General features: G+C 45.2%; 2 protein-coding genes and 4 long non-coding RNA genes across 24 annotated transcripts; 2 read left to right on the forward strand and 4 right to left on the reverse strand.

Annotated features, from left to right (window-relative positions):
- Positions 1–329: 329 nt before the first annotated feature.
- Positions 330–11,715, reverse strand: slc35e3 (solute carrier family 35 member E3). Of its 4 annotated transcripts, XR_008128975.1 has the most exons (7): positions 11,691–11,715; positions 11,208–11,375; positions 9,494–10,674; positions 7,733–8,083; positions 7,659–7,700; positions 7,260–7,430; positions 6,529–6,621 (listed from the first exon to the last, which is right to left on the reverse strand). XR_008128975.1 is itself a non-coding variant. In XM_052514462.1 (6 exons), the coding sequence occupies exons 1-6, from the start codon at positions 9,893–9,895 to the stop codon at positions 816–818; spliced, it is 933 nt and encodes a 310-aa protein (XP_052370422.1). In that variant the 5' UTR covers positions 9,896–9,935; the 3' UTR covers positions 330–815. The 4 variants fall into 4 exon arrangements, 1 of the variants encoding a protein (XP_052370422.1); XM_052514462.1 differs by lacking the exons at positions 7,659–7,700; positions 7,733–8,083; positions 11,208–11,375; positions 11,691–11,715 and adding exons at positions 330–1,002; positions 1,312–1,394; positions 6,427–6,443 and having other exon boundaries at positions 6,489–6,621; positions 7,260–7,370; positions 9,494–9,935; XR_008128973.1 differs by lacking the exons at positions 7,659–7,700; positions 7,733–8,083 and adding an exon at positions 7,579–7,594.
- Positions 1,441–6,368, forward strand: LOC127927771 (uncharacterized). Of its 9 annotated transcripts, none has more exons than XR_008129007.1 (5): positions 1,441–1,595; positions 2,039–2,114; positions 2,788–3,312; positions 4,730–5,246; positions 5,739–6,368. It is a non-coding gene; the product is annotated as an uncharacterized LOC127927771 (long non-coding RNA). The 9 variants fall into 9 exon arrangements; XR_008129006.1 differs by lacking the exon at positions 1,441–1,595 and adding an exon at positions 2,153–2,363 and having other exon boundaries at positions 1,941–2,114; positions 2,936–3,312; XR_008129011.1 differs by lacking the exon at positions 1,441–1,595 and adding an exon at positions 2,289–2,363 and having other exon boundaries at positions 1,941–2,114; positions 2,936–3,312.
- On the forward strand, positions 8,079–9,472 carry LOC127927778 (uncharacterized). 2 transcript variants are annotated; one of them, XR_008129041.1, is made up of 3 exons: positions 8,079–8,250; positions 8,607–8,651; positions 8,742–9,472. It is a non-coding gene; the product is annotated as an uncharacterized LOC127927778 (long non-coding RNA). The 2 variants fall into 2 exon arrangements; XR_008129042.1 differs by having other exon boundaries at positions 8,607–9,472.
- A 946-nt stretch (positions 11,716–12,661) lies between the features above and the next one.
- On the reverse strand, positions 12,662–17,142 carry LOC127927769 (uncharacterized). The gene is made up of 6 exons (XR_008128991.1): positions 16,745–17,142; positions 16,501–16,630; positions 16,106–16,314; positions 14,106–14,301; positions 13,549–13,889; positions 12,662–12,715 (listed from the first exon to the last, which is right to left on the reverse strand). It is a non-coding gene; the product is annotated as an uncharacterized LOC127927769 (long non-coding RNA).
- Positions 17,143–17,478: 336 nt separating this feature from the next.
- Positions 17,479–26,007, reverse strand: LOC127927764 (nuclear pore complex protein Nup107-like). Its single transcript, XM_052514458.1, has 7 exons — positions 25,969–26,007; positions 25,569–25,758; positions 22,262–22,374; positions 21,935–22,037; positions 18,359–18,519; positions 18,029–18,154; positions 17,479–17,667 (listed from the first exon to the last, which is right to left on the reverse strand). The coding sequence occupies exons 1-7, from the start codon at positions 25,978–25,980 to the stop codon at positions 17,494–17,496; spliced, it is 879 nt and encodes a 292-aa protein (XP_052370418.1). The 5' UTR covers positions 25,981–26,007; the 3' UTR covers positions 17,479–17,493.
- Positions 22,393–25,496, reverse strand: LOC127927774 (uncharacterized). 7 transcript variants are annotated; one of them, XR_008129035.1, is made up of 4 exons: positions 23,951–25,496; positions 23,792–23,895; positions 22,936–23,742; positions 22,393–22,736 (listed from the first exon to the last, which is right to left on the reverse strand). It is a non-coding gene; the product is annotated as an uncharacterized LOC127927774 (long non-coding RNA). The 7 variants fall into 7 exon arrangements; XR_008129033.1 differs by having other exon boundaries at positions 22,936–23,583; positions 23,633–23,895; XR_008129032.1 differs by having other exon boundaries at positions 22,936–23,424; positions 23,474–23,895.
- Positions 26,008–26,147: the final 140 nt, after the last annotated feature.

Raw genomic sequence — 26,147 nt, forward strand, 5'->3', positions numbered from 1 at the left:
TAAATAAAAAATAAATAAAACATCTGTATTCGTTTCTCAGGATTGTCCCAGCAGCAATCAGAATGTTCAACAAAGAATGTGATTTAGTCCTTTTTCCATGAAACAATCTGTAATTAGAAAGTATTTGAGATGTGCATTATTCACTTCAGCAACCTTTGACATAAATAGGTTGTGAGCAGCACTATGAAAACAGAGTCCTTTCTTTTCTCTATGACCACAATGAGTGGTAGCCCTACCTAACCTCCATTCATACAGCTGTCAATGGGCCTCTCAATGTTCTGTGGCAGGTTCAGGTAACTTCCCCAAGCTTCCTAAATGAGACAAAAACGATCAATAAAATACAATTTATTGAAGATCACAGTATGAAAAAAAATAAGAATCATTCAATAATGCAAAAGTATCTTCATCATTTGGACATTGTTTAGAGCAAGTTGTCCTCTCTTTAATCGTACCGGCAAAAATACTGGAATATAAGACAGCATCTTGAGTAATGCAAAAACTATGTTAATACTAGGCTTGCTGAGCTCCCACATCTTCCAATACAGTATACATTCCACTTCTTTAACAGTGTATTAGTGTTCCCTGCCAGAACTCTCCCTTTATCTCACTGTTTGGCCAGTTCCCCTTTCACTCAACAATCACATTCCAACTATAGAATTCTAGTTCCATGATTCCAACCTCTAGTTCTATGATTCCAACCTCTAGTTCTATGATTCCAACCTGGCCCTTCCCCCAAACAGTCCTAGGGAACCAGTGAGTTGTCGAGCAACCAATGAGAGTAGCAGCCTCTATGGATTGGCACTCCGGTGGGCCTATCATGGCCTTTGGACCAGCTTGCTTTTGCCCTCCTCCTGCTCTGCCAGCTTGAAGTGGGTGTAGGAGAGGATGCCAGTGAGGGTACAGAGGATACCCAGGCCCTGGTTTAGAGACAGGGGGTCCTGGAAGAGAACATAGCCCCCCAACAGGGTGATGCAGAACTTGAAGTGGCCAAACATGTTGTAGCTGTAGGAGTTCACCGTTAAGGGCAAATAAAAAAAGGAGCACACAGTAAATTTGAAATGTATCACATACACACCTTTGTAATATTGACCCCAGAGTTATACTAGTTGTCATGGTGATTTCTCTTATCATATCTCCGCCTCCTTATCAACAATATTGGAGGAGAAGGTCAAAGGTCCCTCCACTCTGACCTTATTCTCCAATGAGTTTTGAGTCGGAGAGACGATGTGAGGAATCGACGGACAGATTAATTGACATTTTGAGACAGTCCTATTGGTTGACCCTTGACCTCCAGCCAGAACAAAAGGATACGTGACAGCAGAGGTGTTCCCTATGATCCAGTAGATTGACAGGTTGACTAGGAAGGCTATGAGGCCAGATAGCATCACCATGGCCTGAAAGGGAGAGATACAACATGCTAGCATCACCCTGGTCTGAAGGAGAGATACAACATGCTAGCATCACCCTGGTCTGAAGGTAACAACAGCACAGTAGCATGTTAGCATCACCATGGTCTGAAGGTAGAGAGACAACATGTTAGCATCACCATGGTCTGAAGGAGAGATACAACATGTTAGCATCACCCTGGTCTGAAGGTAACAACAGCACAGTAGCATGTTAGCATCACCATGGTCTGAAGATAGAGACACAACATGTTAGCATCACCATGGTCTGATCACCATGGGGAGAGACAACATGTTAGCATCACCATGGTCTGAAGGTAGAGATACAACATGTTAGCATCACCATGGTCTGAAGGTAGAGATACAACATGTTAGCATCACCATGGTCTGAAGGAGATATACAACATGTTAGCATCACCATGGTCTGAAGGAGAGATACAACATGTTAGCATCACCATGGTCTGAAGGTAGCATCACCAGATACAACATGTTAGCATCACCATGGTCTGAAGGAGAGCATCACCATGGTCTACAACATGTTAGCATCACCATGGTCTGAAGGAGAGATACAACATGTTAGCATCACCATGGTCTGAAGGAGAGATACAACATGTTAGCATCACCATGGTCTGAAGGTAGAGATACAACATGTTAGCATCACCATGGTCTGAAGGTAGAGATACAACATGTTAGCATCACCATGGCCTGAAGGTAGAGATACAACATGTTAGCATCACCATGGTCTGAAGGAGAGATACAACATGTTAGCATCACCATGGTCTGAAGGAGAGATACAACATGTTAGCATCACCATGGTCTGAAGGAGAGATACAACATGTTAGCATCACCATGGATACAACATGTTAGCATCACCATGGCCTGAAGGAGAGATACAAAATGTTAGCATCACCATGGTCTGAAGGGAGAGAGACAACATGTTAGCATCACCATGGTCTGAAGGTAGAGATACAACATGTTAGCATCACCATGGCCTGAAGGAGAGATACAACATGTTAGCATCACCAGAGACACAACATGGTCTAGCATCACCATGGTCTGAAGGAGAGATACAACATGTTAGCATCACCATGGTCTGAAGGAGAGATACAACATGTTAGCATCACCATGGTCTGAAGGAGAGATACAACATGTTAGCATCACCATGGTCTGAAGGAGAGATACAACATGTTAGCATCACCATGGTCTGAAGGAGAGATACAACATGTAGCATAGCATCACAACATGGTCTGAAGGAGAGACACAACATGTTAGCATCACCATGGTCTGAAGGAGAGATACAACATGTTAGCATCACCGGGTCTGAAAGGATACAACAGAGCATCACATGGTAGATACAACATGTTAGCATCACCATGGTCTGAAGGAGAGATACAACATGTTAGCATCACCATGGTCTGAAGGAGAGATACAACATGTTAGCATCACCATGGTCTGAAGGAGAGATACAACATGTTAGCATCACCATGGTCTGAAGGAGAGATACAACATGTTAGCATCACCATGGTCTGAAGGTAGAGATACAACATGTTAGCATCACCATGGTCTGAAGGAGAGATACAACATGTTAGCATCACCATGGTCTGAAGGTAGAGATACAACATGTTAGCATCACCATGGTCTGAAGGGAGAGAGACAACATGTTAGCATCACCATGGTCTGAAGGTAGAGATACAACATGTTAGCATCACCATGGCCTGAAGGAGAGATACAAAATGTTAGCATCACCATGGTCTGAAGGGAGAGAGACAACATGTTAGCATCACCATGGTCTGAAGGTAGAGATACAACATGTTAGCATCACCATGGCCTGAAGGAGAGATACAACATGTTAGCATCACCATGGTCTGAAGGGAGAGAGACAACATGTTAGCATCACCATGGTCTGAAGGTAGAGATACAACATGTTAGACTGAAGGTAGAGAACAACATGTTAGCATCACCATGGTCTGAAGGTAGAGATACAACATGTTAGCATCACCATGGTCTGAAGGAGAGATACAACATGTTAGCATCACCATGGTCTGGTCATGTTAGCATCACCATGGCATCTGAAGGAGAGATACAACATGTTAGCATCACCATGGTCTGAAGGTAGAGATACAACATGTTAGCATCACCATGACACAACATGTCTCACCATGGTCTGAAGAGACACAACATGTTAGCATCACCATGGTCTGAAGGAGAGATACAACATGTTAGCATCACCATGGTCTCACAACATGTTAGCATCACCATGGTCTGAAGGAGAGACACAACATGTTAGCATCACCATGGTCTGAAGGAGAGATACAACATGTTAGCATCACCATGGTCTGAAGGTACAACAGAGAGACAACATGTTAGCATCACCATGGTCTGAAGGATACAACAGAGCATCACCATGGTCTACAACATGTTAGCATCACCATGGTCTGAAGGAGAGATACAACATGTTAGCATCACCATGGTCTGAAGGAAACAACATGTTAGCATCACCATGGTCTGAAGGTAGAGATACAACATGTTAGCATCACCATGGTCTGAAGGAGAGATACAACATGTTAGCATCACCATGGTCTGAAGGAGAGATACAACATGTTAGCATCACCATGGTCTGAAGGAGGAGATACAACATGTTAGCATCACCATGGTCTGAAAGAGATACAACAGAGATGGTCTACAACATGTTAGCATCACCATGGTCTGAAGGAGAGATACAACATGTTAGCATCACCATGGTCTGAAGGAGAGATACAACATGTTAGCATCACCATGGTCTGAAGGAGAGAGGTTAGAGATAGAGACAACATGTTAGCATCACCATGGTCTGAAGGAGAGAGACAACATGTTAGCATCACCATGGTCTGAAGGTAGAGATACAACATGTTAGCATCACCATGGTCTGAAGGAGAGATACAACATGTTAGCATCACCATGGTCTGAATGTTAGCATCACCATGGTCTGAAGGAGAGACAACATGTTAGCATCACCATGGTCTGAAGGTAGAGATACAACATGTTAGCATCACCACCAACATGTTAGCATCACCTGAAGGAGGATACAACATGTTAGCATCACCATGGTCTGAAGGGAGAGATACAACATGTTAGCATCACCATGGGTCTGAAGGAGAAGATACAACATGTTAGCATCACCATGGTACAACTGCATCAAGGTAGACACAACATGTTAGCATCACCATGGTCTGAAGGAGAGATACAACATGTTAGCATCACCATGGTCTGAAGGAGAGATACAACATGTTAGCATCACCATGGTCTGAAGGAGAGACACAACATGTCAGCATCACCATGGTCTGAAGGTAACAGTAGCATGTTAGCATCACCATGGCCTGAAGGAGAGATACAACATGTTAGCATCACCATGGTCTGAAGGAGAGAGACAACATGTTAGCATCACCATGGTCTGAAGGAGAGAGACAACATGTTAGCATCACCATGGTCTGAAGGAGAGATACAACATGTTAGCATCACCATGGTCTGAAGGAGAGATACAACATGTTAGCATCACCATGGTCTGAAGGAGAGACACAACATGTTAGCATCACCATGGTCTGAAGGTAGAGAGACAACATGTTAGCATCACCATGGTCTGAAGGAGAGATACAACATGTTAGCATCACCATGGTCTGAAGGAGAGATACAACATGTTAGCATCACCATGGCCTGAAGGTAACAGTAGCATGTTAGCATCACCATGGCCTGAAGGAGAGATACAACATGTTAGCATCACCATGGTCTGAAGGAGAGATACAACATGTTAGCATCACCATGGTCTGAAGGAGAGACACAACATGTCAGCATCACCATGGTCTGAAGGTAGAGAGACAACATGTTAGCATCACCATGGTCTGAAGAGATACAACATGTTAGCATCACCCTGGTCTGAAGGAGAGAGACAACATGTTAGCATCACCATGGTCTGAAGAGATACAACATGTTAGCATCACCATGGTCTGAAGGTAGAGAGACAACATGTTAGCATCACCATGGTCTGAAGGAGAGATACAACATGTTAGCATCACCATGGTCTGAAGTTAGAGACAACATGTTAGCATCACCATGGTCTGAAGGAGAGATACAACATGTTAGCATCACCATGGTCTGAAGGTAGAGATACAACATGTTAGCATCACCATGGTCTGAAGGTAACAACAGCACAGTAGCATGTTAGCATCACCATGGCCTGAAGGTAACAGCAGCACAGTAGCATGTTAGCATCACCCTGGTCTGAAGGTAGAGATACAACATGTTAGCATCACCCTGGTCTGAAGGAGAGATACAACATGTTAGCATCACCATGGTCTGAAGGAGAGATACAACATGTTAGCATCACCCTGGCCCGAAGGGAGAGATACAACATGTTAGCATCACCATGGTCTGAAGGTAACAGCAGCACAGTAGCATGTTAGCATCACCATGGCCTGAAAGTAACAACAGCACAGTAGCATGTTAGCATCACCATGGCCTGATGGTAACAACAGCACAGTAGCATGTTAGCATCACCATGGCCTGAATGTAACAGTAGCATGTTAGCATCACCATGGCCTGAAGGTAACAGTAGCATGTTAGCATCACCATGGTCTGAAGGTTACAGTAGCATGTTAGCATCACCATGGCCTGAAGGTAACAGCAGCACAGTAGCATGTTAGCAACATCAGTATTTTACCACTGTTTGCTATAACTAGTCTATCTCCAGGGGGTGGAAGTGGAGGCTTGTCGACCTTCGGGGTCAGAACAACGGTGTTGACCGAGTGGCAGGTTTGGTTGCTGGGCAGACGACAGGCCACACACAGCTGAACATGCTTTGACATGTTCGTAGAGGACTAGTGCTTGTGTGTCCTCAGTGACTCATCTCATCTGAGTAAATCCATCACAGGATGTAGACTCTCACTCATTCTGAAGACAAACTGAATCTCTGAATCTCTCTCTCTCTCTCTCTCTGTCTCTCTCTGTCTCTCTCTCTCTCTCTCTGTCTCTCCCCCTCTCTGTGTCTTACCAGTGCTGGGAAGGACCTCTGGGTCTCGAAGATGCCCCCTCCCCAGTGTCTTAGAGGTTGGGAAGGACCAGAAGATGCCCCCTCCACAGAGAGAGGGAGAGGGAGGGAGAGGAGGAAGGCAGAGGACATGGGGGCCTGGTAGTAGAGTAGCTGCATGGAGTTAACCTGGAGCTCATGCTGTTTCACACCTACCCACTGAGAGGAGGGATGGGGGGGGAGAGGGAGGGATGTGGGGGAGAGAGGGAGGTGGGGGGGAGGGATGTGGGGGGGAGAGAGAGGGAGGGATGGGGGGAGGGAAGGGGGAGGGGAGGGTGGGGTGGGAAGGGGAGAGAGGGAGGGATGTGGGTGGGGGGAGAGGGAGGGATGTGGGGGGGGGGAGAGAGGGATGTGGGGTGGGGGGGAGAGGGGGGGGGGGGGGGGAGAGAGGGAGGGATGTGGGGGGAGGAGGGGAGAGGGGGAGGGATGTGGGTGGGGGGGGAGAGGGAGGGATGGGGGGAGAGAGGGAGGGGAGAGAGGGAGGGATGTGGGGGGGGAGGGAGGGAGGGATGGGGGGAGAGGGAGGGATGTGGGTGGGGGAGATGTATCATCAATCAATTATGAGGCCTGAGATAATAGTACAATATACCTTGATAATAGAAGGTTTAAATAAGACAAGAAAGTCCACTAACTGTTCTAGTCTGTCCGCATCCCAACTAGCACCCTATTCCCTTTCTAGTGCACTACTTTTGACCAGGACTCATAGGGAATAGGGTGCCATTTGGGAAGACAGCCGGTTCACCCATAGACTGTAGTGTTCACCAGGTCCAAGTGCACTTCAAAGCATCACTACTTACCACCTGATAGAGGGAGGTGACGAACACTCCTAGTGTGGCAAAGACCATCCCCAGGAGGTTGAATCTCACATCATAGTAGGAGTTGAGGATCACACCTAACGTTATGGGTACCTAGTAGACAGACACACATCACCTAACGTTATGGGTACCTAGTAGACAGACACACATCACCTAACGTTATGGGCACCTGGTAGACAGACACACATCACCTAACGTTATGGGCACCTGGTAGACAGACACACATCACCTAACGTTATGGGCACCTAGTAGACAGACAGACACATCACCTAACGTTATGGGTACCTAGTAGACACATCACCTAACGTTATGGGTACCTAGTAGACAGACACACATCACCTAACGTTATGGGTACCTAGTAGACAGACAGACACACATCACCTAACGTTATGGGTACCTAGTAGACAGACAGACACACATCACCTAACGTTATGGGGACCTAGTAGACACATCACCTAACGTTATGGGGACCTAGTAGACAGACACACAGGAACATAGCAGGTAAATAGTGTTACTGTAACCATAAAAATAAATTTAAAAAGTTAGGATTAGTTTTTTTATTTTATTTAACCTTTATTTAACTAGGCAAGTCAGTTAAGAACAAATTCTTAATTACAATGACGGCCTACCCCGGCCAAACCTGGACGACGCTGGGCCAATTGTGCGCCACCCTATGGGACTCTCAATCAAGGCCGGATGTGATACAGAACACAGGAACACAGGATTCTGGATTTGAACCAGGGACTGTAGTGATGCCTCTTGCACTGAGATGCAGTACCTTAAGACCGCTGTGCCACTCGGGAGCCCTGGTTTGAAAGGGGTACTTCAGGATTTAGTCAATGATGCCCTTTATCTACTTCCCCAGAGTCAGATGAACTAGTGGACACCATATTTATGTCTAATGCGTGCAGTTTGAAGGAAGTTGCTAACATAATGACTAGAAGTCTATGGATATCTGCTAGCATGCTAGTAGGTGTAATGACTAGAAGTCTATGGCGCCAGGACAGAGGAGTCAATCACCACCTTCCGGAGACACCTGAAACCCCACCTCTTTAAGGAATACCTAGGATAGGATAAGTAGTCCTTCTCCCCCCTTTAAGATTTAGATGCACTATTGTAAAGTGACTGTTCTACTGGATGTCATAAGGTGAATGCACCAATTTGTAAGTCGCTCTGGATAAGAGCATCTGCTAAATGACTTAAATGTAAATGTATGGATATCTGCTAGCATGCTAGTAGGCATAATGACTAGAAGACTATGGATATCTGCTAGCATGCTCGTAGGTGTAATGACTAGAAGTCTGTGGATATTTGCTAGCATGCTAGTAGGTGTAATGACTAGAAGTATGTGGATATCTGCTAGCATGCTAGTAGGTGTAATGACTAGAAGTCTATGGATATCTGCTAGCATGCTAGTAGGTGTAATGACTAGAAGTCTATGGATATCTTCTAGCATGCTCGTAGGTGTAATGACTAGAAGTCTATGGATATCTGCTAGCATGCTAGTAGGTGTAATGACTAGAAGTATGTGGATATCTGCTAGCATGCTAGTAGGTGTAATGACTAGAAGTCTATGGATATCTGCTAGCATGCTAGTAGGTGTAATGACTAGAAGTCTATGGATATCTGCTAGCATGCTCGTAGGTGTAATGACTAGAAGTCTATGGATATCTGCTAGCATGCTAGTAGATGTAATGACTAGAAGTCTATGGATATCTGCTAGCATGCTAGTAGGTGAAATGACTAGAAGTCTATGGATATCTGCTAGCATGCTTGTTATATAATATTAATATTGCCAATTTCACATACAATGATGTCAAATTTGGTTTATTCCAAGATGATAATGAATTCAATTTCCTGGTCAATAATTGTATTGTTGAAATTCTTTATACACAAATGCAGATTTTTGAAGGCTACTATACCTTATTTATTTTTTGAAAGAGAGCTTTATCTTTTTTATTTTGCAATCATTAAGATTAGTTTTTTTTTTAAACATGCCCTGAAACTCACTACTACATTTGAAGCATACATGATATGCCTCATTTAATGTATATAAGACCTGTTTGTAAAAGTTTATTTTTCTTAACTTGTGTGCTTGGTTGTGTATAATTCAACTTCCGTTATGTTTGTACAATTAGAAAAGTATTTTATATAACAAAAAGTGAATTCTCAATAAATGCCAATCTGCCATTCTGCATGGAATTCTAGATACCTACCAAAGTCAACTTGATCTTGGTGGAGAATGTCTTCTTGTAGTACATTGTCTGTATGACAATGATCACAGGAGTTGTCATCGCTTTGGCCAGCTGGTAAGTACCGATGGTGTTGTTTTGTAAAGACAGATTGGTGAAAGCCACGAAGCCACAGAAACTTAGAGCGAGCCAGATAATTTTGGTGGGTTGGAGACTCTTTGGCGCAAATATGTCCATCTTCTGGCATACCCATAGTCCAAGCCATGTCACAACGAAATGAATCAGAGTTAGAGTCATGTTTGGAAAGCCATAGTGAACATAGATCCATTTGTTGATGAAAACGATGCATATGGATGATAGCAAATTGGCCAATAATCCAACGACGAGACGGCTGTTCGAGAAAAGGTCTGACAGTCGGTTAGCCATGGTCGTCTTGAGAACTGTCCTGTAAAATCTACATACAAGGTTTCAGTAGTACTGTATAGTATGAAGCTAGGTAGCTAATGTAAACCAAAAAAAAAAATGTCTACCCTCTGCCACACATCAGGAAAAGTTGCGGGGGTCTCTCCAGGCTTCGACACTACCGACTGATCGGGCATACATCCCCTTTCGTAAAAATGTACAGGGCCTATACAGTGACATTACATTCTAGAGTATTTCAGTCCTGCATGTACAGTTAGCGTTGTACAACTTTCATACGTTTCATACCATCGCATGTGGATCATACAGGAAAAAAAAGAGCCTGGTTGCAAACTTAACGGGAGCAGTGACGTCATAATGCGACCTTTACTTCCGTGTTCTGTGAAGAGAACCCACCACGTCACAGTGGCCTACAGCGCCTACACATGGACACTTTGTTAAGTCGCGAAGGCGATAACCTAAAACCATCACCTCTCGACCTAGACAAGGTGGTGTCTCAAACCTTCCTTAATACTCTTCTAGATTCAGATACTGTATATGCATCCTGTCTGTGCATGGCCCAAAGACAAACAATATTTCAGACACGTCACTTTTATTGTATACAAAATGCAGAAAATCATTCACTCCATTACTTAAATTTGGCACAAAAAAAAAAAAAATGTCCAGGTGGGGTGTATTTATGGTTGGATCTCGTACCCCAGCGGGTCTAGACCCTTATCCAATAAGAGAAGAGACGACTCCCTCATCTTCTGAAGGAAATTCCTCAGCTCATCCTTGGAGAACACCTGAAAGAGAGACAGAGAGAGAGAACATAGTTAGTAAAAAAGAAGAGGAGGATGGGAAAGTAGACGAGGGAAAGAGAAGAAAGCAACACAGTGACAGGGAGAGATACTGTAAGATAGTGTTGATATTGTGTTGAGCTACAATGTTGAAGTGCTTTCTACACCTGTATTGCTTGCTGTTTAGTTTTTTTTAGGCTGGGGGTTTCTGTACAGCACTTTGTGACATCAGCTGTTGTATGAAGGGCTTTATAAATACATTTGATTGAAGTCAAGTAGTCGCAGATCGTAGCAGACGAAGGAAAGAAGACAGAAGAGGATGCCCTCAGGCCAGGTCAGACCCCAGACCAGACCCCAGACCAGAGCAGACCCCAGACCAGAGCAGACCCCAGACCAGAGCAGACCCCAGAGCAGACCCCAGAGCAGACCCCAGACCAGAGCCCAGACCAGACCCCAGACCAGACCCCAGACCAGAGCAGACCCCAGACCAGAGCCCAGGTCAGACCATGGAAATATAATTTCTAAACTATAGTACAGACCTCGTAGAGGCGGTGTTGGTCTGAGGCGATGATATCAGCCAGTCTGAGACTCTCCTGGTGACGTTGTGTTCTTTGCAGTACTGTCTGCAACAGGAAGGACATCATGGGCAGACAGAGTCGACGAAGCAGCACCATCTGGTGGCCTCTCTCTGGGTCCTCCTCCGTATCCTGGAATAGAACGACAGTGGTAGATGTAACCTGTACCTAGAAAGAACACAGTAGTACTGGAGACAGAGAGCTGTAATACAGGCCGACATGCTAACCTAGCGCTGAGCCCCTCATACCACCAACTGGCAATTACCACCATTAATAGTCAGATATACAGACAGACCGCTCTGACGTCAACCATTCAGTGGTAGAAGTAACCTGTACCTAAGAAAGAACACCGTAGTCCTGGGGACAGAGAGCGCTAAAACAGGCTGCCATGCTAACCTAGCGCTGAGCCCCTCATACCAACATTAATAGTCAGATATACAGACAGACCTCTCTGACATCGACCATTCAGTGGTAGAAGTAACCTGTACCTAGAAAGAACACAGTAGTACTGGAGAAGGAGAGCTGTAATACAGGCTGACATGCTAACCTAGCGCTGAGCCCCTCATACCACCATTAATAGTCAGATATACAGACAGACAGACCTCTCTGACATGCTAACCTAGCGCTGAGCCCCTCCATTAATAGACAGACCTCTCTGACATGCTAACCTAGCGCTGAGCGCCTTATACCACCATTAATAGACAGACCTCTCTGACATGCTAACCTAGCGCTGAGCCCCACCATTAATAGACAGACCTCTCTGACATGCTAACCTAGCGCTGAGCCCCTCATACCACCATTAATAGTCAGATATACAGACAGACAGACCTCTCTGACATGCTAACCTAGCGCTGAGCCCCTCCATTAATAGACAGACCTCTCTGACATGCTAACCTAGCGCTGAGCGCCTTATACCACCATTAATAGACAGACCTCTCTGACATGCTAACCTAGCGCTGAGCCCCACCATTAATAGACAGACCTCTCTGACATGCTAACCTAGCGCTGAGCCCCTCCATTAATAGACAGACCTCTCTGACATGCTAACCTAGCGCTGAGCCCCACCATTAATAGACAGACCTCTCTGACATGCTAACCTAGCGCTGAGCCCCTCCATTAATAGACAGACCTCTCTGACATGCTAACCTAGCGCTGAGCCCCTCCATTAATAGACAGACCTCTCTGACATGCTAACCTAGCGCTGAGCCCCACCATTAATAGACAGACCTCTCTGACATGCTAACCTAGCGCTGAGCCCCTCCATTAATAGACAGACCTCTCTGACATGCTAACCTAGCGCTGAGCCCCACCATTAATAGACAGAGCTCTCTGACATGCTAACCTAGCGCTGAGCCCTCCATTAATAGACAGACCTCTCTGACATGCTAACCTAGCGCTGAGCCCTCCATTAATAGACAGATCTCTCTGACATGCTAACCTAGCGCTGAGCCCCTCCATTAATAGACAGACCTCTCTGACATGCTAACCTAGCGCTGAGCCCTTCCATTAATAGACAGACCTCTCTGACATGCTAACCTAGCGCTGAGCCCTTCCATTAATAGACAGACCTCTCTGACATGCTAACCTAGCGCTGAGCCCCTCCATTAATAGACAGACCTCTCTGACATGCTAACCTAGCGCTGAGCCCTTCCATTAATAGACAGACCTCTCTGACATGCTAACCTAGCGCTGAGCCCTTCCATTAATAGACAGACCTCTCTGACATGCTAACCTAGCGCTGAGCCCTCCATTAATAGACAGACCTCTCTGACACGCTAACCTAGCGCTGAGCCCCTCCATTAATAGACAGACCTCTGCCATGCTAACCTAGCGCTGAGCCCCTCATACCACCATTAATAGACAGACCTCTCTGACATGCTAACCTAGCGCTGAGCCCCACCATTAATAGACAGACCTCTCTGACATGCTAACCTAGCGCTGAGCCCCACCATTAATAGACAGACCTCTCTGACATGCTAACCTAGCGCTGAGCCCCACCATTAATAGACAGACCCTCTGACATGCTAACCTAGCGCTGAGCCCCACCATTAATAGACAGACCTCTCTGACATGCTAACCTAGCGCTGAGCCCCACCATTAATAGACAGACCCTCTGACATGCTAACCTAGCGCTGAGCCCCTCCATTAATAGACAGACCTCTCTGACATGCTAACCTAGCGCTGAGCCCCACCATTAATAGACAGACCTCTCTGACATGCTAACCTAGCGCTGAGCCCCACCATTAATAGACAGACCTCTCTGACATGCTAACCTAGCGCTGAGCCCCTCCATTAATAGACAGACCTCTGACATGCTAACCTAGCGCTGAGCCCCACCATTAATAGACAGACCTCTCTGACATGCTAACCTAGCGCTGAGCCCCTCCATTAATAGACAGACCTCTCTGACATGCTAACCTAGCGCTGAGCCCCTCCATTAATAGACAGACCTCTCTGACATGCTAACCTAGCGCTGAGCCCCACCATTAATAGACAGACCTCTCTGACATGCTAACCTAGCGCTGAGCCCCTCCATTAATAGACAGACCTCTCTGACATGCTAACCTAGCGCTGAGCCCCACCATTAATAGACAGACCTCTCTGACATGCTAACCTAGCGCTGAGCCCCTCCATTAATAGACAGACCTCTGACATGCTAACCTAGCGCTGAGCCCCAGCGCTAGCCCCACCATTAATAGACAGACCTCTCTGACATGCTAACCTAGCGCTGAGCCCCTCCATTAATAGACAGACCTCTCTGACATGCTAACCTAGCGCTGAGCCCCTCCATTAATAGACAGACCTCTCTGACATGCTAACATTAATAGACAGAGCGCTGAGCCCCTCCATTAATAGACAGACCTCTCTGACATGCTAACCTAGCGCTGAGCCCCTCCATTAATAGACAGACCTCTCTGACATGCTAACCTAGCGCTGAGCCCCACCATTAATAGACAGACCTCTCTGACATGCTAACCTAGCGCTGAGCCCCACCATTAATAGACAGACCTCTCTGACATGCTAACCTAGCGCTGAGCCCCACCATTAATAGACAGACCTCTCTGACATGCTAACCTAGCGCTGAGCCCCTCCATTAATAGACAGACCTCTCTGACATGCTAACCTAGCGCTGAGCCCCTCCATTAATAGACAGACCTCTCTGACATGCTAACCTAGCGCTGAGCCCCTCCATTAATAGACAGACCTCTCTGACATGCTAACCTAGCGCTGAGCCCCTCCATTAATAGACAGACCTCTCTGACATGCTAACCTAGCGCTGAGCCCCTCCATTAATAGACAGACCTCTCTGACATGCTAACCTAGCGCTGAGCCCCTCCATTAATAGACAGACCTCTCTGACATGCTAACCTAGCGCTGAGCCCCACCATTAATAGACAGAGACATGCTAACCTCTGATAGACAGACCTCTCTGACATAACCTAGCGCTGAGCCCCTCCATTAATAGACAGACCTCTCTGACATGCTAACCTAGCGCTGAGCCCCTCCATTAATAGACAGACCTCTCTGACATGCTAACCTAGCGCTGAGCCCCTCCATTAATAGACAGACCTCTCTGACATGCTAACCTAGCGCTGAGCCCCTCCATTAATAGACAGACCTCTCTGACATGCTAACCTAGCGCTGAGCCCTCCATTAATAGACAGACTCTCTGACATGCTAACCTAGCGCTGAGCCCCTCCATTAATAGACAGACCTCTCTGACATGCTAACCTAGCGCTGAGCCCCTCCATTAATAGACAGACCTCTCTGACATGCTAACCTAGCGCTGAGCCCCTCCATTAATAAGACAGACCTCTCTGACATGCTAACCTAGCGCTGAGCCCCACCATTAATAGACAGACCCTCTGACATGCTAACCTAGCGCTGAGCCCCTCCATTAATAGACAGACCTCTCTGACATGCTAACCTAGCGCTGAGCCCCTCCATTAATAGACAGACCTCTCTGACATGCTAACCTAGCGCTGAGCCCTTCCATTAATAGACAGACCTCTCTGACATGCTAACCTAGCGCTGAGCCCCTCCATTAATAGACAGACCTCTCTGACATGCTAACCTAGCGCTGAGCCCTTCCATTAATAGACAGACCTCTCTGACATGCTAACCTAGCGCTGAGCCCCTCCATTAATAGACAGACCTCTCTGACATGCTAACCTAGCGCTGAGCCCCTCCATTAATAGACAGACCTCTCTGACATGCTAACCTAGCGCTGAGCCCCTCCATTAATAGACAGACCTCTCTGACATGCTAACCTAGCGCTGAGCCCCTCCATTAATAGACAGACCTCTCTGACATGCTAACCTAGCGCTGAGCCCCACCATTAATAGACAGACCTCTCTGACATGCTAACCTAGCGCTGAGCCCCTCCATTAATAGACAGACCTCTCTGACATGCTAACCTAGCGCTGAGCCCCTCCATTAATAGACAGACCTCTCTGACATGCTAACCTAGCGCTGAGCCCCTCCATTAATAGACAGACCTCTCTGACATGCTAACCTAGCGCTGAGCCCTTCCATTAATAGACAGACCTCTCTGACATGCTAACCTAGCGCTGAGCCCCTCCATTAACAGACCTCTCTGACAGAGCCCCTCCATCTCTGACTGACATGCTAACCTAGCGCTGAGCCCCTCCATTAATAGACAGACCTCTCTGACATGCTAACCTAGCGCTGAGCCCCTCCATTAATAGACAGACCTCTCTGACATGCTAACCTAGCGCTGAGCCCCTCCATTAATAGACAGACCTCTCTGACATGCTAACCTAGCGCTGAGCCCCTCCATTAATAGACAGACCTCTCTGACATGCTAACCTAGCGCTGAGCCCCTCCATTAATAGACAGACCTCTCTGACATGCTAACCTAGCGCTGAGCCCCACCATTAATAGACAGACCTCTGACATGCTAACCTAGCGCTGAGCCCCACCATTAATAGACAGACCTCTCTGACATGCTAACCTAGCGCTGAGCCCCTCCATTAATAGACAGACCTCTCTGACATGCTAACCTAGCGCTGAGCCCCTCCATTAATAGACAGACCTCTGACATGCTAACCTAGCGCTGAGCCCCCCATTAATAGACAGACCTCTCTGACATGCTAACCAGCGCTGATCCATTAAGACAGACCTCTCTGACATGCTAACCTAGCGCTGAGCCCCTCCATTAATAGACAGACCTCTCTGACATGCTAACCTAGCGCTGAGCCCTCCATTAATAGACAGACCTCTCTGACATGCTAACCTAGCGCTGAGCCCCACCATTAATAGACAGACCTCTCTGACATGCTAACCTAGCGCTGAGCCCCTCCATTAATAGACAGACCTCTCTGACATGCTAACCTAGCGCTGAGCCCCTCCATTAATAGACAGACCTCTCTGACATGCTAACCTAGCGCTGAGCCCCTCCATTAATAGACAGACCTCTCTGACTAATGCCCCACCATTAATAACCTGACAGCGCTGAGCCCCACCATTAATAGACAGACCTCTCTGACATGCTAACCTAGCGCTGAGCCCCTCCATTAATAGACAGACCTCTCTGACATGCTAACCTAGCGCTGAGCCCCTCCATTAATAGACAGACCTCTCTGACATGCTAACCTAGCGCTGAGCCCTTCCATTAATAGACAGACCTCTCTGACATGCTAACCTAGCGCTGAGCCCCTCCATTAATAGACAGACCTCTCTGACATGCTAACCTAGCGCTGAGCCCCACCATTAATAGACAGACCTCTCTGACATGCTAACCTAGCGCTGAGCCCCACCATTAATAGACAGACCTCTCTGACATGCTAACCTAGCGCTGAGCCCCTCCATTAATAGACAGACCTCTCTGACATGCTAACCTAGCGCTGAGCCCCTCCATTAATAGACAGACCTCTCTGACAGACCTCTCTGACATGCTAACCTAGCGCTGAGCCCTTCCATTAATAGACAGACCTCTCTGACATGCTAACCTAGCGCTGAGCCCCTCCATTAATAGACAGACCTCTCTGACATGCTAACCTAGCGCTGAGCCCCAATAGACATCTAATAGAGCCCCTCCAGACAGACCTCTCTGACATGCTAACCTAGCGCTGAGCCCCTCCATTAATAGACAGACCTCTCTGACATGCTAACCTAGCGCTGAGCCCCTCCATTAATAGACAGACCTCTCTGACATGCTAACCTAGCGCTGAGCCCCTCCATTAATAGACAGACCTCTGACATGCTAACCTAGCGCTGAGCCCCTCCATTAATAGACAGACCTCTGACATGCTAACCTAGCGCTGAGCCCCTCCATTAATAGACAGACCTCTCTGACATCGACCATCCAGCCCCCGTCCACAAACAGCAGGACGTTGTAGATCCTCTCCTTCACGTCTTCAGTCAGAGCCTCCAGACGGCCGGTCCAGCTGTCATGTTCCAGCTACAGGAGGAGAAGGTCACACCTTTTTAAGAGTTCTTCATCTGATCCAGGAACAGCTACACTAAAACAAAATTAAACTCCTCACCAGTTCACCCATAACACAGAGACTGATCTCGGATCAGAGTGTACTGTATACCTGGTACCCGATCCCCTACATAGTAAACTAAATTTGACCTGGGCCTCCTATAGATTGAGCAACCATGTCCCTAAAGTGCACTATATAGGGAATAGGGTGTATTGAGTAACCCTATAGTGCACTATATAGGGAATAGGGAGTATTGGGTAACCCTGTAGTGTACTATATAGGGAATAGGGTGTATTGGGTAACCCTATAGAGTACTATATAGGGTGTATTGGGTACCTGGTACTCGTTCTCCTTCATCTCGTAGGCCACCTTCTCGGTGAACTTGGCCTGAGCCGGCAGACTGGGCTTCTGAGGGGGGGAGTTCATGTGATGGAACCACTCATTAAACGCCTCATGAGCTTCCTGTGGAGGGGGAGGGAAGAGAGAGAGAGAGACACACACACACACACACACACACACACACACACACACACACACACACACACACACACACACACACACACACACACACACACCACTTATAACAACTACAGGAGACCTCTCTAAAAACATTCAATAAATAGTCCAGCCAATCACAGCGCTGCGAGAGCTTGTCCCCCCCCTCACCAGGTAAGCTCGGACGCACAGGTGTTCCCTGATGGCGTTCTCATCCTCCGCGGGAAGGGGCGTGTCCAGGCCTAGCTCCTCCCACTGGCGATAGATCTCCCTCATGGAGTCCTCGGGGACCTTACCGAACACCACCTTAGCTGCATGGTGTTTCTTACAGGCTGGAGGAGATGACAGAGAGGAGAGAGAGAACAATGGATCAATAACATGGTTGATGTGTCAGTAGTATGAGGAGAACAATAGGATCAATAACATGGTTGATGTGTCAGTAGTATGAGGAGAACAATAGGATCAATAACATGGTTGATGTGTTAGTAGTATGAGAATAGGATCAATAACATGGTTGATGTGTTAGTAGTATGAGGAGAACAATAGGATCAATAACATGGTTGATGTGTCAGTAGTATGAGGAGAACAATAGGATCAATAACATGGTTGATGTGTCAGTAGTATGAGAAGAACAATAGGATCAATAACATGGTTGATGTGTCAGTAGTATGAGGAGAACAATAGGATCAATAACATGGTTGATGTGTCAGTAGTATGAGAATAGGATCAATAACATGAGGTTGATGTGTCAGTAGTATGAGGAGAACAATAGGATCAATAACATGGTTGATGTGTCAGTAGTATGAGGAGAACAATAGGATCAATAACATGGTTGATGTGTCAGTAGTATGAGGAGAACAATAGGATCAATAACATGGTTGATGTGTCAGTAGTATGAGGAGAACAATAGGATCAATAACATGGTTGATGTGTCAGTAGTATGAGGAGAACAATAGGATCAATAACATGGTTGATGTGTCAGTAGTATGAGGAGAACAATAGGATCAATAACATGGTTGATGTGTCAGTAGTATGAGGAGAACAATAGGATCAATAACATGGTTGATGTGTCAGTAGTATGAGGAGAACAATAGGATCAATAACATGGTTGATGTGTCAGTAGTATGAGGAGAACAATAGGATCAATAACATGGTTGATGTGTCAGTAGTATGAGGAGAACAATAGGATCAATAACATGGTTGATGTGTCAGTAGTATGAGGAGAACAATAGGATCAATAACATGGTTGATGTGTCAGTAGTATGAGGAGAACAATAGGATCAATAACATGGTTGATGTGTCAGTAGTATGAGGAGAACAATAGGATCAATAACATGGTTGATGTGTCAGTAGTATGAGGTATGGTTGATGTGTCAGTAGGAGAGAACAATAGGATCAATAACATGGTTGATGTGTCAGTAGTATGAGGAGAACAATAGGATCAATAACATGGTTGATGTGTCAGTAGTATGAGGAGAACAATAGGATCAATAACATGGTTGATGTGTCAGTAGTATGAGGAGAACAATAGGATCAATAACATGGTTGATGTGTTAGTAGTATGAGGAGAACAATAGGATCAATAACATGGTTGATGTGTCAGTAGTATGAGGAGAACAATAGGATCAATAACATGGTTGATGTGTCAGTAGTATGAGGAGAACAATAGGATCAATAACATGGTTGATGTGTTAGTAGTATGAGGAGAACAATAGGATCAATAACATGGTTGATGTGTCAGTAGTATGAGGAGAACAATAGGATCAATAACATGGTTGATGTGTTAGTAGTATGAGGAGAACAATAGGATCAATAACATGGTTGATGTGTCAGTAGTATGAGAATAGGATCAATAACATGGTTGATGTGTCAGTAGTATCAGGATCAATAACATGGTTGATGTGTCAGTAGTATGAGGAGAACAATAGGATCAATAACATGGTTGATGTGTCAGTAGTATGAGGAGAACAATAGGATCAATAACATGGTTGATGTGTCAGTAGTATGAGGAGAACAATAGGATCAATAACATGGTTGATGTGTCAGTAGTATGAGGAGAACAATAGGATCAATAACATGGTTGATGTGTCAGTAGTATGAGGAGAACAATAGGATCAATAACATGGTTGATGTGTCAGTAGTATGAGGAGAACAATAGGATCAATAACATGGTTGATGTGTCAGTAGTATGAGGAGAACAATAGGATCAATAACATGGTTGATGTGTCAGTAGTATGAGGAGAACAATAGGATCAATAACATGGTTGATGTGTCAGTAGTATGAGGAGAACAATAGGATCAATAACATGGTTGATGTGTCAGTAGTATGAGGAGAACAATAGGATCAATAACATGGTTGATGTGTCAGTAGTATGAGGAGAACAATAGGATCAATAACATGGTTGATGTGTCAGTAGTATGAGGAGAACAATAGGATCAATAACATGGTTGATGTGTAACAGTAGTATGAGGAGAACAATAGGATCAATAACATGGTTGATGTGTCAGTAGTATGAGGAGAACAATAGGATCAATAACATGGTTGATGTGTCAGTAGTATGAGGAGAACAATAGGATCAATAACATGGTTGATGTGTCAGTAGTATGAGGAGAACAATAGGATCAATAACATGGTTGATGTGTTAGTAGTATGAGGAGAACAATAGGATCAATAACATGGTTGATGTGATGTGTCAGTAGTATGAGGAGAACAATAGGATCAATAACATGGTTGATGTGTCAGTAGTATGAGGAGAACAATAGGATCAATAACATGGTTGATGTGTCAGTAGTATGAGGAGAACAATGAGGATCAATAACATGGTTGATGTGTCAGTAGTATGAGGAGAACAATAGGATCAATAACATGGTTGATGTGTCAGTAGTATGAGGAGAACAATAGGATCAATAACATGGTTGATGTGTCAGTAGTATGAGGAGAACAATAGGATCAATAACATGGTTGATGTGTCAGTAGTATGAGGAGAACAATAGGATCAATAACATGGTTGATGTGTCAGTAGTATGAGGAGAACAATAGGATCAATAACATGGTTGATGTGTCAGTAGTATGAGGAGAACAATAGGATCAATAACATGGTTGATGTGTCAGTAGTATGAGGAGAACAATAGGATCAATAACATGGTTGATGTGTTAGTAGTATGAGGAGAACAATAGGATCAATAACATGGTTGATGTTATGAGAAGAACAATAGGATCAATAACATGGTTGATGTGTTAGTAGTATGAGGAGAACAATAGGATCAATAACATGGTTGATGTGTCAGTAGTATGAGGAGAACAATAGGATCAATAACATGGTTGATGTGTCAGTAGTATGAGGAGAACAATAGGATCAATAACATGGTTGATGTGTCAGTAGTATGAGGAGAACAATAGGATCAATAACATGGTTGATGTTATGAGGAGAACAATAGGATCAATAACATGGTTGATGTGTCAGTAGTATGAGGAGAACAATAGGATCAATAACATGGTTGATGTGTCAGTAGTATGAGGAGAACAATAGGATCAATAACATGGTTGATGTGTCAGTAGTATGAGGAGAACAATAGGATCAATAACATGGTTGATGTTATGAGGAGAACAATAGGATCAATAACATGGTTGATGTTATGAGGAGAACAATAGGATCAATAACATGGTTGATGTGTCAGTAGTATGAGGAGAACAACTCTCTCACACAGGAAGCATTGATCTGTTCCAGAACATTGTGTGTAACGTACCCAGGAACTTCCTCATGATGGCGTTGCTCTGTTTGAGGGCCTCAGCTCTCTGGGCGGGGTCAAACACCAGCCAATCAATCACATCGATCTTCCTCTGGTCCTCCTGGGGGAGGGTACAGGGTTAACATGACCACATGGTGTGTGTGTTTCTCCTTCGTGCCGCTGAGGTGACAGTGTCCAGTGTGTGTGTGTGTGTGTGTGTGTGTGTGTGTGTGTGTGTGTGTGTGTGTGTGTGTGTTTCATACCGCTGAGGTGCTAGTGTCCAGTGTGTGTGTGTGTGTGTGTGTGTGTGTGTGTGTGTGTGTGTGTGTGTGTGGTGTTTCATACCGCTGAGGTGCCAGTGTCCAGTGCAGGGGTGAGGTCATGATGAGCGAACTCCTCAGTGTCTCTCTCTCTGATGTTCTCCACCACCATCTTAGTGACCGATGCCACGTCCAGACCTGGAAAGGACAGGACAGTTAGACACCTGTACCTGTAATAGACTGCTGTCACATCCTGACCACAACAGGACAGTTAGACACCTGTACCTGTAATAGACTGCTGTCACATCCTGACCACAACAGGACAGTTAGACACCTGTACCTGTAATAGACTGCTGTCACATCCTGACCACAACAGGACAGTTAGACACCTGTACCTGTAATAGACTGCTGTCACATCCTGACCACAACAGGACAGTTAGACACCTGTACCTGTAATAGACTGCTGTCACATCCTGACCACAACAGGACAGTTAGACACCTGTACCTGTAATAGACTGCTGTCACATCCTGACCACAACAGGACAGTTAGACACCTGTACCTGTAACAGACTGCTGTCACATCCTGACCACAACAGGACAGGTAGACACCTGTACCTGTAATAGACTGACCTGTAATAGACTGAGGTCACATCCTGACCACAACAGGACAGTTAGACACCTGTACCTGTAATAGACTGCTGTCACATCCTGACCACAACAGGACAGTGTAGACACCTGACCACAACAGGACAGGTAGACCTGTAATAGACTGCTGTCACATCCTGACCACAACAGGACAGTTAGACACCTGTACCTGTAATAGACTGCTGTCACATCCTGACCACAACAGGACAGTTAGACACCTGTACCTGTAATAGACTGCTGTCACATCCTGACCACAACAGGACAGTTAGACACCTGTACCTGTAATAGACTGCTGTCACATCCTGACCACAACAGGACAGTTAGACACCTGTACCTGTAATAGACTGCTGTCACATCCTGACCACAACAGGACAGTTAGACACCTGTAATAGACTGCTGTCACATCCTGACCACAACAGGACAGTTAGACACCTGTACCTGTAATAGACTGCTGTCACATCCTGACCACAACAGGACAGTTAGACACCTGTACCTGTAATAGACTGCTGTCACATCCTGACCACAACAGGACAGTTAGACACCTGTACCTGTAATAGACTGCTGTCACATCCTGACCACAACAGGACAGTTAGACACCTGTACCTGTAATAGACTGCTGTCACATCCTGACCACAACAGGACAGTTAGACACCTGTAATAGACTGCTGTCACATCCTGACCACAACAGGACAGTTAGACACCTGTACCTGTAATAGACTGCTGTCACATCCTGACCACAACAGGACAGTTAGACACCTGTACCTGTAATAGACTGCTGTCACATCCTGACCACAACAGGACAGTTAGACACCTGTAATAGACTGCTGTCACATCCTGACCACAACAGGACAGTTAGACACCTGTACCTGTAATAGACTGCTGTCACATCCTGACCACAACAGGACAGTTAGACACCTGTACCTGTAATAGACTGCTGTCACATCCTGACCACAACAGGACAGTTAGACACCTGTAATAGACTGCTGTCACATCCTGACCACAACAGGACAGTTAGACACCTGTACCTGTAATAGACTGCTGTCACATCCTGACCACAACAGGACAGTTAGACACCTGTACCTGTAATAGACTGCTGTCACATCCTAACCACAACAGGACAGTTAGACACCTGTACCTGTAATAGACTGCTGTCACATCCTGACCACAACAGGACAGTTAGACACCTGTACCTGTAATAGACTGCCGTCACATCCTGACCACAACAGGACAGGACCTGTACCTTTAAAATTTGCAATATGCTCCACCATTTCCTGGTTTCTAAAATTCAAATCGTTCGCCTAATTTCAGTTTATATGACAAAATAAGCAAGTACACTGTAGAGAATCATTGTACCGTCTAAACCACTGAAATATATGATCAATAACCAACAAATAATGTATTTTCAGCTGTTTGAAACTGGTGTACAACAGCTATAAAGACAAAAAAAACTAAAACTTAAGAACGGGAAGCATAGAAAATAGCGCATAGAACATACCTACACATCTTCTTAGGCTTGTTTTCAATGAGAATTACGGATCTATAACTCATTTTCTGTGAATTCGGTTGGTTCAAAAGGTGACATATCGCAGCTTTAATAACAGACGTTGGGTTTTTCCCACCGTCCTTCAGTCCATAGCTGCAAAAGAGAGAGTCCGCATGGCCCATTTTAATTTATTTGAATTGAATTGGCGGTTGTCTAATCTCAGCGGTATGTCAGACCGTGTGACTCTGTAGCTTCACACCAAACATCTGGCCTACGGGCCCATTCAAACCTCGCTGGAGCTTGGAGTATTTATCAGGTGTTTTTTTTATATCTTTTTTTAATGTTTTTGTTTTTGGTAGGCTAAAAACAATCTTAAAATCGACATTGAAATTTACTAAAACCAACATTTAAAAAAATTAAAAAGTAGAAATTATAATGAAATTATACAGTCTCTTCACTCTGACCAGCTAGATAAGTCATTTATAGTCTCTAGATAAGTCATTTATAGTCTCTAGATAAGTCATTTATAGTCTCTAGATAAGTCATTTATAGTCTCTAGATAAGTCATTTATAGTCTCTAGATAAGTCATTTATAGTCTCTAGATAAGTCATTTATAGTCTCTAGATAACAGTCATTTATAGTCTCTAGATAAGTCATTTATAGTCTCTAGATAAGTCATTTATAGTCTCGAGATAAGTCATTTATAGTCTCTAGATAAGTCATTTATAGTCTCGAGATAAGTCATTTATAGTCTCTAGATAACAGTCATTTATAGTCTCTAGATAAGTCATTTATAGTCTCTAGATAACAGTCATTTATAGTCTCTAGATAACAGTCATTTATAGTCTCTAGATAACAGTCATTTATAGTCTCTAGATAAGTCATTTATAGTCTCTAGATAACAGTCATTTATAGTCTCTAGATAACAGTCATTTATAGTCTCTAGATAACAGTCATTTATAGTCTCTAGATAACAGTCATTTATAGTCTCTAGATAACAGTCATTTATAGTCTCTAGATAAGTCATTTATAGTCGCTTCTCTCTGACCAGCTAGATAAGTCTTCAAATCAAAAGTTAGCCAGTCAGGGAGAATAGTCCTCTATCCATCACTTCTGGAAGTATTTTTAAATGTCGAGGAAATCTAACACATTTTAAGTGCGGACCTCCGGACCTCAGTGAAGACCAAATGTGGCCCGGTGGGGAAAATGAGTTTGAACCCCCCCCCCCATCCCATCCCAGCAGCCTCGGGGTGAGACACTGACCTGCCTCCCTGGCCAGCTCCAGACAGCGTTGTCTCTGCTCAGCCTCGGTGACCTCCTCCAGGAAGAGAGCGTACTGGGCGGTGGCCAGGTCTGACGGCAGGTGACTGACGTAGAAGGCTATCAGATCAACGTGCTTCTCCCTCATCAACAGAGAGATGTAGGCCTTCAGGACATCCACTGTGACCTCCTCCTGATTGGGTGGCCGGATTAGAGGGGGGGGGACATGAGTGGAGGGATATGTGGATTGTGTGAGGAATGGTTGATTTTTATATAGGTGTATGACAACAGAAGTGTGTTTCTCTCTCGCTCTGTGTGTTTACTACTGTACCTACATGCCCAGGCTGAGGTAGAACAACAGGTGTGTGTGTGTATGTGTGTGTGTGTGTGTTTACTACTGTACCTTGAGCTGCATGCCCAGACTGAGGTAGAACAACACCAGGTGTGTGTGTGTGTGTGTGTGTGTATATGTGTGTGTGTGTGTGTGTGCTGTGTGTGTGTGTGTGTGTGTGTGTGTGTGTACATGCCCAGGCTGTACCTTCAGCTGCAACACCAGGGGGTGTGTGTGTGTGTGTGTGTGTG

The sequence above is a fragment of the Oncorhynchus keta genome, unplaced genomic scaffold (genome assembly GCF_023373465.1).
Source record: "Oncorhynchus keta strain PuntledgeMale-10-30-2019 unplaced genomic scaffold, Oket_V2 Un_scaffold_17573_pilon_pilon, whole genome shotgun sequence".
Taxonomy (NCBI): Eukaryota; Metazoa; Chordata; class Actinopteri; order Salmoniformes; family Salmonidae; genus Oncorhynchus; species Oncorhynchus keta.

Bases quoted from the DNA above. Each gene is read 5' to 3' on its own strand.
- slc35e3 (XM_052514462.1), bottom strand. From the start codon at position 9,895: ATGGCTAACCGACTGTCAGACCTTTTCTCGAACAGCCGTCTCGTCGTT. The intron at 7,371-9,493 runs GTAGGTATCTAG...TCTGTCTACTAG, and splicing joins CCAAGATCAAGTTGACTTTG to GTACCCATAACGTTAGGTGT. The intron at 6,622-7,259 runs GTAAGTAGTGAT...CCCTCCTCTCAG, and splicing joins TCACCTCCCTCTATCAGGTG to TGGGTAGGTGTGAAACAGCA.
- LOC127927764 (XM_052514458.1), bottom strand. The intron at 18,520-21,934 runs GTACGTTACACA...CATCTCCTCCAG, and splicing joins CATCATGAGGAAGTTCCTGG to CCTGTAAGAAACACCATGCA. The intron at 17,668-18,028 runs GTACCCAATACA...CTCCTCCTGTAG, and splicing joins TGAAGGAGAACGAGTACCAG to CTGGAACATGACAGCTGGAC.